The 14,145-nt window shown below is 49.4% G+C and overlaps 1 protein-coding gene across 2 annotated transcripts in view; it reads left to right on the top strand.

Moving 5' to 3' along the window:
• Window positions 1–711: 711 nt before the first annotated feature.
• Window positions 712–14,145, top strand: part of PISD (phosphatidylserine decarboxylase) — a 40,322-nt gene continuing 26,888 nt past the window's right edge. The window contains exons 1-3 of one of the 2 annotated variants that reach the window (XM_062182749.1): window positions 712–779; window positions 9,416–9,486; window positions 13,010–13,185. In XM_062182749.1, coding sequence (XP_062038733.1) covers window positions 733–779; window positions 9,416–9,486; window positions 13,010–13,185 — 294 coding nt within the window. In that variant the 5' untranslated portion in view covers window positions 712–732. Of the gene's footprint in view, window positions 780–9,413; window positions 9,487–13,009; window positions 13,186–14,145 lie in introns of those variants that run through there. The other variant, XM_062182748.1, reaches the window with a different exon arrangement.

Genomic DNA, 14,145 nt, shown 5'->3' with positions numbered 1-14,145 from the left:
CTCTGTAGCTCTGCCTTTCAAAGTAAAATTTTAAAAACATCTTAAAAATAAAAAATCCATGGTCAACAAATACATAAAAAAAAAAAAAATCCTCAACACTAGCCATCAGGAAAATCAAAAAACCCACAAGGACATATCCAAAAAAAAAAAAAAAAAAAAAAAAAAAAAAAAAGCAGCAGACACTGTTGAGAACTGGTTTTCTCCTTAAAGCCAAAGACCCGAACCTCAGCAGGAGCAAGCACCTCCCATCGGGCACCCAGTTTGAGGACGAAGTCGCTTCTTCAGGGACCCGAGATGGCTTGCCTCTGGTTCCCCTGGCAGCCCAGCCGCGGGCGGTTAAGATGACGCCAGGTGTGCAAAGCGCCCACGACAGAGCCTGGCACTTCATAAACGGTAGCTGAGTCGTTGAAAGCTTCAGCGGCCCCATCTGTATGAGCCCTGAGCGACTCAGGCTTTTGATGCGACAGTCTCGGACCTTGGGTGGCTGCGATTTTCCAGGCGAATGCGGAAAGAGAACTGACTGTTAGCGCCGCTCTCCGGGTCAGCGCAGCAGGTGCTCTAACCGCCCACACCCCTCTGCTGCTGAGAGCAGGGGCGGAGCTACGGGGCGGAGCTCAGAAAACCACGCCCCCAGCCTCTAGCGTTCCTCATTGGCCCCGTGAGGGCGTGTGTGACGTCATACGCGTGCGCCTGGCATTAAAGGGGGCGTGGTCCGCCGAGAGAGGAGACAAGATGGCGGCGTCCGTGGGTCGCCGCGGTCTGTGCTTACTGCGGAACAGGTACAGCCGTGTGCGGAGATTGCCTCGGAGGCGGGGGGCGACCTGAGCCAAGGGGGAGTCGGGGGACAGGAGTCATTTCTCTGTCATGGGCTCGCCCTCCAGCTCCGGAGCAGGTGCCATTGCTGCCGCGGAAGACGGTCCGGATTTAGTTAGCGTGTGGCCGAACCGCTCTGACTTTATTCTTTCTAGATAGCTGGGGTTGCCCAAGAGATAAAAAAGAAAAAGAAAAACGAAAAAACAAACGGAACAGGTTGCCTGCTTGTCACCGGAGTCGAGTCAGGCTGAACGCCCTTTCCTCGTATTTTGCGTTCTGGAAGGGGCGGCGCGTGTGGGAAGAGTTCTGGGCTGGGACTCAGGCGATTTTCACCTCGGGCTCGTCGTCTGGGGTTTACATTAGATCATTGCAAAATAGAATGCTACGGGTTGGGGACTTGGTTACCCTGGTGACTCTCAGCTCTTGGGTTCTTCGGAGTGGAAGAGACCTGTGGAGTCTTCCAAATCCAGCTGTTTTTGGAGTTGCCCAGATTACAGCGCACAGAGACCCAGAGAGGTCGTAGCGGAGCCCCGAGTCCTACGGAGGTATCTGACGCTTCGTGCACGGACCGGAGGGTCGTTATTCTGGGAGGAGTAGCTTGGGAGCATCCGGACTCTGGTAGCTGCGACTCATTCGGGGCTTGGTGGCATTTCACAGAGCTGTGGTTAGAGAGGCACGCCGTGCTTGTGCGATTCTGGCAGGGCTTGTTTGGCCAGTGGGACCTAATCCTGTGCTGTGTCGGGAGATATAGCTTTGGGGACCTCGAAGAGCTCTGGTTTGGGGCTAAAAGGGAACACAAGCCATCATTGGCCTCTGTGAGCACTGGCGTGGGGTTAGCTATTGGGATTTGGACAGGAAGCTGGATGTGACTTTCAGTGTGACCGCCAGGTGTGATGTTTATGAATCATCGAAAATGTGTCATGAGTTGGCAGAACTAAAAAACAAAAGACACTTCTAAAATAGTTTTTAAAAAAAAAATGATGTTGAAGAGGATGTACCTTACTCAGCCATCATATAAAAAGGGAAAGAAGGGAAAAGTCATGTGTTCGTACCAACGTAGGTGGACAAGACTGAATTTAGGTGCCGTGGGTGGGATGGTTGAGGATTTGGGTTTAATAAGAACAACTCTGAGTTTTCAGCGGTATTGTATATCAAGATAGAAACTGTACCATACATAAAAAAAAACAGAAGATAACATTTCTATGAGTTTTAAGTGAAGTAGTGTTTGTGAGATATGTAAATGAAAGCCTTGTATTTGAGAGAAGTCGTCCAATCACTAGGTGGTGTGTGATGGATGATAGAACAGAGAATGCAACATTTAGAGGTGTGTTTCCCAAACTCATTTGATAAAGAGTGGGCTGGGAGGTTTATTAGAAATAGACCCCCAGGTAGGTCCCCATCCCCCTGCTAACTCAGGTTCCGTGGGTCCAGATTGAGGCCCTGGCATCTGGTGGCCGTCCAGGTGCCCCCACGTGATTCTTAGGTTCAGGAGAGTACGAACAGTAGCGCCTAGCAGTGGTTACCTCTGCAAGGCTTCCTTTCAGAAGTGTTTAGTGCATCCCTACCACTGCAAAACACACTGCCAGGGACAGTGGAGAGGGAGGCGGAGGGTGGAGACATGAAGAGTTGGAAAGTGTGTTTGTGCTTTCCAAGGGTGGTGAGCAAGTCTGCGGACGCCTTCCTGGGAGCAGGAGCTGTCCTATCCCCTGCTCTGTTCTCTTTGGTGTGGTAACCAATAAAGGCCATTCGTACTGCAAATAAAATTAAAAAAAAAAAAAAAAAGCATGTTTAAAATACTTGTGGGGCTGACATTGTGGTATAGTAGGTTAAGCTTCTGCCTGCAATACCAGCATCCCTAATGGGCGCCAGTTCAAGTCCGCACTGTTCCACTTCTGATCCAGCTTCCTGCTAATGTGCTTGAGAAAGCATCGGAGGATGGCCCAAGTGCTTGGGTCGGTACACCAATGTGGGAAACCCAGAAGAAGCGCCTGGCTTCAGCCTGGCCCATTGTGGCCATTTGAGGAGTTAACCAGTGGATGGAAGACCTCTCTCTGTCTCTCTGTAACTCTACCTTTCAAATAAATCTTAAAAACAAGCAAACAAACAAGCAACCCTTGTATTCAAGGAAGTTTACAGTTTTGTAGGAGAGAGAGGAGACACTTTACTGAGTATTCTGATACAAGGTAGGGCATGGACTAAAGCCTTCAAGAGGTCTGCCGATTGCATTTTAAAACTTTCAAGGCTTTAGAAAGCAGGAGAGACATAAGGACTGCAGTTAAAATGCTACCATCAGGCATGATGTTAAAAGTGTCTTACACCCATGATGCTGTGAAGACGGACCAGGCAGGGTGGGCACTGGGCATAGGCAGTGGACCTGGCCATCCCAGCGTGCACTGGCTGGGTGTCAGTCCTGTTTCTGTTCACAACAGTAATATGTAAGTGAGGTGCCAGGCCCTGGGCTAAGGGTTTTACATGATCGTCCTACTTCCTACTAATGAGATAGGTCTTGTTTTTACAAGCAGAGAAAGGGAGGCTTAGAATCAACAACTTCCTAAGGTCACACAGTGATACTCCTAAATGGCAGAGCTGGGATTTGAGCCCCCTGGTCAGACCTGAGTGCTCATTCGCGGGTTTTAATGACCTGCTTGTTGGAGGCCCGGGTGTTCCATGGAACCCACCCACTCCTCTCTCAGAGCCTCTGTTTCACTGCTGAGATTGAAGTCCAGCAAAAAATCAGACAAACCCCTACACTGATCAGTTCACTAAGTGAGTCGGTGAGTGCCTACAGAATCCGTTTATTTCAGGGGGTGAGAAGAGCTATGAAGAAAAACTAAAGCCAGGGAATTAAGAGTTAGGAGGGTGTTCAAGATGGGCAAGTCTAGCCTGCGCCGTGGCTCAACAGGCTAATCCTCCACCTAGTGGCGCTGGCACACCAGGTTCTAGTCCCGATCGGGGCGCCAGATTCTGTCCCGGTTGCCCCTCTTCCAGGCCAGCTCTCTGCTATGGCCCGGGAGTGCAGTGGAGGATGGCCCAAGTGGTTGGGCCCTGCACCCGGATGGGAGACCAGGAGAAGCACCTGGCTCCTGGCTTCGGATCAGCGCGGTGCGCCGGCCGCAGCGCACCAGCCACGGCGGCCATTGGAGGGTGAACCAGCGGCAAAAGGAAGACCTTTCTCTCTGTCTCTCTGTCCACTCTGCCTGTCAAAAAAAAAAAAAAAAAAAGATGGGCAAGTCTCAGGCGTGTGGGAGTCAGCGGATAAAGCCACACCAAGAGGGGAGCATTTGAGCAGAGAACCGAGCGATGTGGGGGTGAGCCACATAGGAGAGGGGTTTGCCCTGAGGAGCAGTCGCTGAGTGTGGGGGCGCGGAAGGTTGCTGCCTGTGGCCGGAACCGGGCATGGCGAGAGGGGAGAGCGGGAGAAGGCGAGCAGCACAGCTGAGAGGAGAGGTGGGCAGGGAGGAGCGTCTGGTCGCGTCTTCTGTTTGAGAAGAGGTCGCTGTGGCTGTTCTGTGGCGGCCAGGCCAGAGAGGGCCGAGAGTGGAAGCAGGGAGTGCAGGCTGAGAGGTCAGATGGCTTGGGCTAGGGGGAGAGTGGTGGCCGTGATGGAAGTAGGCAGGTGAGGGGCTATTTTAAAGGTGGAGTTTTCAGGCCTTGCCAGTGGATGAGTAACATAAGCGGGAAAGAAAGGACTCAAGGTTGAGTCCTAGAGTTTTGACCTGAGCAGCTGGGCGAGTGGTATGCTCTTTTCCAACATGGTGAATAAGCCATAGTGTTGCTACTGTGACAGACAGGCCCCAGCAGCCCCCAGTAGAACTGCTACAGCAGAAGTTCATTTCTTACTGTGGTAAAGCCCCTAATTGGTGGCACAGCTGTTCTCCAAGCAGTTTTTCAGGGATGCAGTCTCCTGGTATCTCTTTTCCTCCCTCCCTCCCTCCCTCCCTCCCTCCCTCCCTTTTCTTCTTCTTCTTCTTCTTTTTTTTTTTTTTTTAAGATTTATTTAATAGGCAGAATTACAGAGAGAGGGAGAGAAAAGAGATTGATTTTTCCATCTCCAAATGACCCTGATGGCCAAGGCTGGGCCAGGTCGAAACCAGGAGCCAGGAGCTTCTTCCAGGTTTCTGACATGGATGCAGGGGTGCAAGCACCTGGGCTGTCTTTTCACTGCTTTCCCAGGTGCATTAGCAGGGAGGTGGCTCAGAAGTGGAGCAGCTGGGACTTGAACCGGCACCCATATGGGATGCTGGCATCATAAGCAGCAACTTAACCTGTTACACCACAATGCCTGCCCCTCCTCTGGCATCTTTAATACCTATCTTCCCAAGATCTGCATGTTGGGCCTGCATCTAGCAGGCTGAAGGGGGGTGCCTGGGAGGCCTGAATGGTCCTCACGTTCCCTTGGTTACAACTTGGTCCCATGGCCACACCTTGCCACAGGAGAGGCTGGGAAGCGTAGTCTAGTTAGTGTTCGGAGGAGAAAGTGGACATGGTTAACATGTAGCTTGCCGGCACCGTGGCTTAACAGGCTAATCCTCCGCCTTGCAGCGCCGGCACACCGGGTTCTAGTGCCGGTTGGGGCACCGGATTCTATCCCGGTTGCCCCTCTTCCAGGCCAGCTCTCTGCTACGGCCCGGGAAGGCAGTGGAGGATGGCCCAAGTGCCTGGGCCCTGCACCCGCATGGGAGACCAGGAGAAGTACCTGGCTCCTGGCTTCGGATCAGCATGATGTGGCGGCCGCAGCGGCCATTGGAGGGTGAAAGACCTTTCTCTCTGTCTCTCTCTCTCACTGTCCACTCTGCCTGTCAAAAAAAAAAAAAAAAGCAGCTTGTCAGCCGGCACCGCGGCTAACTAGGCTGATCCTCCGCCTTGCGGCGCCGGCACACCGGGTTCTAGTCCCGGTCAGGGCACCGGATTCTGTCCCAGTTGCCCCTCTTCCAGGCCAGCTCTCTGCTATGGCCCGGGAAGGCAGTGGAGGATGGCCCAAGTCCTTGGGCCCTGCACCCCATGGGAGACCAGGAGAAGCACCTGGCTCCTGCCTTCGGATCAGCGCAGTGTGCCGGACGCAGCAGCCATTGGGGGGTGAACCAACGGAAAAGACCTTTCTCTCTGTCTCTCTCTCTCGCTGTCCATTCTGCCTGTCAAAAAAACAAAACAAAACAAAAAACACATGTAGCTTGTCTCTGCCACAGAGAACTCGGGGAGGAGCAGGTTGGAGGTGAGTTAGAGAAGATTAGAAGTTCTGTTTTGAACCATCAGTTTGAGATGATTTGAGCTGGGCTGTTGGGGAGCTGGATCCGGGGGTCTCTGGAGGAGCACTGAGGGAATCATTGGTGTTTTACTCTGCAAAGCCTTGAGACTGGATGAGCGTCTTGTGAGACCGTATATAAGTAAGAGGTGAGGTCTGAACCCTGTGCAGGGCAGTATTTGGAAGTCAGGAAGCCCAGGAGAACCCACAAGGGAGGCAGAGGAGAGATTGCAGAGGTGGGAGGAAAAATCATGGTCCCAGAAGCCAAGTGAGGAATGTGGGAGCAACCGTGTCATGTGGCCAAGAGGTCGAGTAGGATGAACCCAGGATGTGTGCTGTGGTGTTGGTGAACTTGACAAGAGGAGACCTGGCTGAGTGGAATTGGAGAGAATGGAGGTGAGGCAGTGGAGACAGTGAAATACAAAGCTCTTTGTAGGAGCTGGTGATGAGGCAGAGCAGAAAAAGGGGTGGGAAGGGGCCGACGCTGTGTCACCACAGGTTAAACTGCCATCTGCAGTGTTGGCATCCTGTATGGGTACCGGTTCAAGTCTTGGCTGCTCCACTTTCAGTCCAGCTCCTTGCTAATGCACCTGAGAAAGCAGCAGCAGATGGCACAAGTGCTTGGGTCCCTGCCACCCACATGGGAGACCTGGTTGAAGTTCCTGGCTTTGGTCTGGCCCAACCCCAACCATAGCTACCATTTGGGGAGTGAACCAGAGGATGGAAGATATTCTTTCTCTGTCTCTGTCTGTCTCTCTCTCTGTAACTCTGCCTTTCAAATAAGTAAAATAAATCTTAAAAAAAAAAAAAAAGTGCATGGAAACTGGGAAGGATATGAGGTAGACGGTGAATCTGTGAGAATGGAGGAATTATCGCATTTATGTGAAAGTAGGGGTGGTCCTGTAACAAGGAACTAGCTGACGTGTGTTCCAGGAGTGGGGGCTGCAGCCGTGAACAATAAAGCCAAACGAGCGCTCTGTACTGTGCAGGGCTCCAGAGGGGAGGGTGGACATGCAAACAGACCACCTGTGCCCCGGGTCCCGTGATAGTGGGTACATGATGATCTCCCATTCGTCCTTCCCCAGCCAAAAAGAACCTCATTAAGCCTCCTGGAGCCATTCTTTTAGTTAGGGAGTTCAGCGTGCATCCTGGAGCATGTAACAGCAATGTACAAAACACAGCAATTTGCCCTTTCGCCAGTTTTTACACTTCCTATGCTAAAGAATGAGAAAGCAGGGTTTTGGGCTGTTTTGTAGTGGGAGTATCCAGGGTAGGGGATGAGCCTTGTCAGTTGTGTTAAAAGAGGTGCATGCATCGGACCTTCAGGGGTAACTGCTTCTCTCCTTACACACTTTGTTCACCTGTAGGAGAATCCAGTTCATCACGTTAGCCACATTGGTCCTGTGCGTGAGGGTCTTTTTTTTTTTTTTTTAAGATTGATTGAATTATTTGAAAGGCAGAGTTACAGACAAGAGATCTTCCATGTGCTGAAAGATCTCAGATGACCACCATGGCTGGGGTTGAGCCAGGCTGAGCCTGGAACTCCATACTGATCTCCCATGAGTGGCAGGGCCCAAGCACTGGGGCCATCCTCCACTGCCTACTCAGGCACATTAGCAGGGAGCTGGACCGGAAGTGGAGCTGTAGGAACATGAACCAGCATCCATATGGGATGCTGGCACTGCAGGCAGTGACTTTACCCATTATGCCACAGATCCTAAGGAGGATCTTTTTAAGTTAAAAAAATTTCACATGAAAATAAAGTGCCTAAATCTGATGATGTTTATAGGCTATCTGTACAAGACAAAATAACTAAATATTCTTGACAATATTATTTAGCATGAAAGTCATAAATAATGATTGCTTTTCACAAAAATATAAATTTAGGCATTTAATAATAGAATTAATTCTTACGTCTACTTTTTAAAATTAATTATTTGAAAGGCAGAGAGACAGAGAGACAGAGAGAAAGAGGTCTTCCATCTGCTGGTTCACTCCCCAAATGGCCACAACAGCCACAGCTGGGCTAATCCAAAGCCAGGAGCCAGGAGCTTCTTCCAGGTTTCCCATATGGGTTACAGGAGCCCAAGGACCTGGGCCATCTTCTGCTGCTTTCCCAGGCCATAGCAGAGAGCTGGGTTGGAAGTGGAGCAGCTGGGACTAGAACCGGCGCCCATCTGAGATGCCGACACTTCAGGTGGCAGCTTTACCCACTATGCAACGGCCTTGGCCACCTTACTTCTATATAAAGCTCCAAGAATACGAAAAATATTTATTGACAAGGATATAGGTTCATGACTTTAGATTTCAGATTACTGTTTGGGAAAACTGAAGAGTTGCCTGAATTGAAAGTGCTCTTTAAGAGGAGAGCCAGTGTTAACTGAAAATGCGCAGATGGGTTACTGGCTGGCCTGGTTGTTTATTGCCACGGGTGCCGTGTCAGATTTCTCCAGGTGAAGATAAAATGAAGAGAAGCAAACTGAATCTGAGCTAAAGCTACGAACTTTGTCACCCTGTGGAAGTAGCTTCTGTGGCAAAGCATCCACAAAAGATGATTCCCAAAATTGTAAACCAGTTGAGCCAGTCAGACCTGAGGTGGATTAGAATAGCACAACATGGTCCCCTCCCTCCCAGTACAGACGTTTAAAATCTTAAAATTTCAGCCACGTGAACTAAAAGGAGTCTTCAAAAAGTTCGTGTATAGCAGGTATTATGAAAATACTACTCGTGGATTTCAAAATTCTTTTGTACCAAAGTAAACTTACCTTTTAATTTGATTTTTTTTCACAAACCTTTTGAAGTCCCCTTTAATTAGATCCCTAACGAGTAGGGTCCAGATGTTTACAGATCTGTGCAGGGCTCTCTTGTGCTGCAGGCCCTTAGCTTTGTGTAGGAGTGCCTGGTTCTACTGCTTGCTGTAGTCTTGTGCTTAACTAAGAAGCAAACCCCTTTTGTTTTGTGAAATCGTGTCAGACTTACAGAAAGTTAAAAAACAACACATAGAATTCCCAAAGGCTCTTTATCCAAGATCCTCAAATGGCAGTCATATTTGCTTTGTCATTTTCTTTCTCTGTGTGTATGTGTGTCCATATTTTTTGCCCCTGTAGCCCTTGAGAGCAGCTTGTAGACTTGATAACCTTTTTACCTTTAAATACTTCAGTCTCTTTCCTACAAGGACATTTTCTTACGTAACCAAAGTACAAGTGTCACAACCAGGAAATTAACATTGATAATGATATAGTGAATCTATAAACTCTGTTATATGCAGAACCTATGAACCATACCCAAAATTTTGCCAGTTGACCCACTGATTTTACTTTCAAGAAAAATACTTACGGATTTGTTTTTGCTTGATTATAGTGTCCGTAGCATTGCCTTGAGCCATTTCCTGCAGCCCTTTCAGAAGCTGCCTCTTCAAGCCTTTCGCACAGGTAAGGAGCAATTAGAGGTCAGGCCTCAGTTGTTTCATCTGTAAATTGGGATAAACATAGGGTGTTGTTAAATTAAAGGAAATAGTACACACAGCATATTGCTAAAGCATTGGCTGGCATTACCTCACCATGTTTTTGCCAGCTGCACAGTACTTCATGCTGTCTGGTATTGTACAATTAAGTTGTTCTAGTCTTTTTTCTATTCCAGACAGTTCTGTAGTAACATCTTTATGCATCTTCAAGATTAACTTAAGGAGGTGAAATTGCTGACTAAGGTTTGTGTATTTCACTTTCGGTGTTTAGCTCAAACTGCTTTTGAACAGGGCTTGAACTCCCAGGAATAGAAATTACTTGTAGGTATGTCAGTTCTCCCTTCAGCCCTGTGGACTGTGAAATTTTCAGTCTTTTTAGAAGCCATTGGAACCGCTACAAAGAAGTATGCTTATTATCAAAATAGCCTTTTGAGTCTGTCATTGTCAAAGCTGTTTTTTTATTGCCCAGTGAGAGTGACTACCTTGGGGATAAAATGAGGCGGTTCATGAGAACAACAGAAAGCTTCTTACCAGCGTGATAGTTCACAGGAACGTCTGGTGTTGCCTGTCTAACGAGGAACTGCACGCTGGAGCATGTGGGAGTCACAGGGACGGTAGAGGGAGAGTCTCAGACGTTAAGCTGTGATCTCGCGTCTTAGGAAGGCAGCCATTGTGCTTTTATGAAGTGATGAGCCTAGGGACCAGGCATTGTGCGCAGCAGGGTAAGCCGTCCTTTGACATGCCTGCATCTCATGGGCTTCTGGATCGAGCCCCGGCTCTGCTTCTGATCCAGCTTCCGGCTGGTGGCAGCAGGTGATGATGACCCAAGTCCTTGGGTCCCTTCCGTCCATGTGGGAGACCCAGCTGGAGTTCCTGGCTCCTGGCTTCAGCCTGGCCCAGCTCTGGCTCTTTCAGATAGTTGAGGAATGAGCCAGTAGATGGAATCTCTCTCTTTCCCTCCCTCCTTCCCTTTCTGTTGCTCTGCCTTTCAAATAAATAAATAAGTTTTTAAATAAAAAAGTAATAAACTCAGTGTAGAAATAGTTAACAAGGGTTCATGGGGATAATTAGAGAATGGAAGAGGTTAATGACACTTGCTCTGGCTTACTTGAAAACAAATGAAACACCTCACCAACCCAAACACGGCGACGTGAGGAGCAAGCTTTCCCTCCTGCTGGAAGTCAAAGGCAGCAAGAGTGCGCCCTCTGGTTTTACACAGGCCACTGATCGTTTAGCTCTAGCTGCTTTTTTCTTTTACACAGGGTACATTTAAGATATACAGCTTGATGTTTTAATATACTTACCTTGATACACATATACAAGGGTACTTCAAAAAGTTCATGGAAAATGGAATTAAAGGACAAGTGTATTTTGGTACGCAAAAACTTTGAAAGCATACCTAGTTTTTCATAATGTACGTTTTCCATGAATTTCTTGACCTCTCATATGCATAATTTCAAATTTTTTTTTGTATCAAAATAAACATACCTTTTTCTTTTTAAATTTTTGAGGGCTATGCACCTGGTGCCGTAGTATAGCAGGTAAAGCTGCCGCCTACAGCACCGACATCTCATATGGGTGCTGTTTCGACTCCTGTCTGCTCCACTTCCTATCCATCGCCCTGCTAATGCACCTGGGAGAGCAGCAGAAGATGGCCCAAGTACTTGAGCCCCTGCACCCACATGGTTAGACCTAGATGGAGCTCCATGCTCCTGGCTTTGACCTGGCCCAGCCCTGGCCGTTGCAGCCATCTGGGAAGTGAACCAGCGAATGGAAGATCTGTCTCTCCTTCTCTCTGTAACTCTGCCTTTCAAATAAATAAAATCCTAAAAAAAAAAAAAAAAAAAATGTTTTGCGGGGTAGATATTGGGGCACTTCAAGTTAAGCCACCACTTGGAATGTTCACATTCCATGTTGGAATCCTGATTCAAGTCCTGATTCTTTCACATCCAGTCCAGCTTCCTGCTGTGTGCCTGGGAAGGCAGCAGCCCACGTGCTTGGGTTCCTGCCACCTATGTATGAGTTCCTGGCTTCTGGCTTTGGCCTGGCCCGAGTGAACCAGCAGGATGGAAGATTCTTTCTTTGTCAATGTGTGTGTGTGTGGGGGTGTGTCTCCATCTCCTCTCTCTGTCACTGCCTTTAAAATAAATAATTAAATTTCAAAGTTGTATTGGAGAGGGAGAGAGCATGAGTGTGTCCTGTTCTCCTGCTGGTTCTTTCTCTAGATGCCTCTGACAGCTGAACCTGGGACTGGTGCTGGGCCAGGAGTGGTATTCAGGCCTCCCATGTGAGTGGCAGGGACCCAATTGCTTGCACTGTTGCCGCTGCTCCCCAGGGTCTATGTTATCAGGAAGCTGGGATGAGGAGCTGGGGGAAGGAATCAAACCCAGACACTCCAGTGTAGGATGTAGGTTCCTGTCTCTGCTAGTCTGAGTATATGCCCTGAGTCACCCTTTTAAGTGTACAGTTCAGTGATATTTAGTATTTTCAGAGTTGTGCAAACATCACCACTAAGTTTAAAACATACTATTCCCTCCTTACCCCCAGCCCCTTGGCAACCACTAACCTGCTTACCTCTCTGTGGATTTGTCTATTCTGGGTGCTACATTTGCAGAGTCATACAATATCCAGGCTTTTGTGGCTTGTGCTTTGTAAAACTTAATTTCTTGAAACACAGAGTAACAGAGAGGGGGTGAAGGAGGGAGGGAGAGAGAGAGAGAGAGAGCGAGCGCTATCTTCCATCCTCTGGTTCACTCCCCAGATGACTGCAGCAGCTAGAGATGGGCCAATCTGCAGCCAGAGAGAGCGAGAGAGAGCTATCTTCCATCCACTGGTTCACTCCCCAAATGGCTGCAATGGCCAGGGCTGGGCCAGGCCAAAGCTAGGAGCCAGGAGCTTTAGCCAGGTCTCCCATGTAGGTACAGGGGCCCAGGGACTTGGGCCATCTTCTGCTGCTTTCCCAGGCGCATTAGCAGGGAGCTGGACACAAACAGGTGCCCATATGGCAAGCCAGTGCTGCAGGCTACAGCTTAACCTGCTGTGCCATAGAGCCAGCCCCTTGAGATGTCTTTTTATTGGTGAGTTGTAAAGGCTTTTGAGATATTGCCTTTCCGAAGACCAGGGCCTGGTCGGAATTGGGTGGATCGTTAGAGCAAGCTCACAGAGCCCTGGGTGGAAAATGGGTACCGGGTTCCAAGTCCAGGACCCGTGGGTGGCCCACTGGGTAGCTTCTTCTCTGTGGTTCCACATTTCCTGTCTAATTCTGTGCCTCTGGTGGCAGCTGGGTGCACTGTAGTCCCCCAGCCTGTCCTTTCTTTATTGATGGCATTTGGAGACACCTGCGTGGCAGCAGCCTTGAGAGTGCACTCACCTTTGCTGAAGGCCTCCATGATGTGTTGACTCTTGCCAGCTCTCCTGTTGGTGCTGTGTTCTTGTGGCTTTTCCCTGTATCTGCTTTCCAGGCTCAAATGTTTCCTCTTTTTTTGTTACAGACGCCAGAAATGTTCACACTGCCCCTGCCCGAGCCTTGTTCCGGCTGCGCCCCCTGCCCATTCTGTTGGCGACAGGCGGAGGGTATGCAGGGTACCGGCAGTATGAGAAGTACAGGGAGCGAGAGCTGGAGAGGCTGGGACTGGAGATTCCACCCAAACTTGCTGGTCACTGGGAGGTAGGAACAGGCGGAACCACTGGGGTTCTCGCGTGGGACCGCTGTCCGCCGCTTTTCTGATTGCCCCAAAGTTGCAGTGTTTGAACAAGTCAGATAACACTTCTGTGGAGCTCATGTCTCCAGCGGTCTCTGTGCAAATGTTTTGGTGTCACAAGAGAGCTTGCTTCTCTTCTGTCCCCAGAGTCGCCCCTGGTCTCCCCAAGGGCTCTGAGTGGGAATTTCATGTTGAAGTCCTCTGAGCGCGTGCCTGGCGTGGGTGCCGACACCCTGGCTGCTCTGCCGTTCTTGTCCTTCTCAGTCTGAGTCGGGCAGAACCTGTTGGGTTTTGTGATGTGGATTCGTTCTCACTAGGAACCAGACTCAAATGATCAGGTTTTTGTTACTATTACTGCTCAGAATGCTCACATACACCCCATGTCCCATGCCCCACCATACTCACGATAGGGACAGCCTGCGCTGTTGTGCAGCCACGTGCGATTCATGGTTCCCGTCGCCCATCCAAGGAGGATGCCTTGGACTTCATCAAAAGCAGAGTCACAGAGTCCTCTTGGTAGAGGGCGGTTGCGTGTGTGTGAATGCCGTACCGTTTCCCTTGACCGTGGCAGTTTCCTCGGTGAACTCAAGAATCTCATTAGGTTTGTAAAGGACTTGTAACCAGGGGTGGCACAAGACTGGTTGTGTGGCCCCAGGCACTCGCCAGTCTGATTCGCTCTGTGACAAGTTGGCATGCTTTTAGAAAATCCCCAGCAGCTTCAAAGGTATCGCAAGAGAATATAAATGGGGAAGAAATCTACTACTCCCAAAATCATCAGATGCCAGTGTCGGTAATCTTGGGCACCCACTGTTTGTGTAATTGTGATGGTTGCCTTACGTACGTTGACACCTGAAAGATGGCTGCAAAGAGGACAGGACTGATTAGCTTGCAACCCCGAGGTCCTGGGTGGTGGCAGGACATTGGAG

Source organism: Lepus europaeus, chromosome 23 (assembly GCF_033115175.1).
Source record: "Lepus europaeus isolate LE1 chromosome 23, mLepTim1.pri, whole genome shotgun sequence".
NCBI classification, from domain to species: Eukaryota; Metazoa; Chordata; class Mammalia; order Lagomorpha; family Leporidae; genus Lepus; species Lepus europaeus.
Note: the sequence above shows the minus strand (reverse complement) of the source record. Positions and strands in the feature narration are given on the sequence as shown.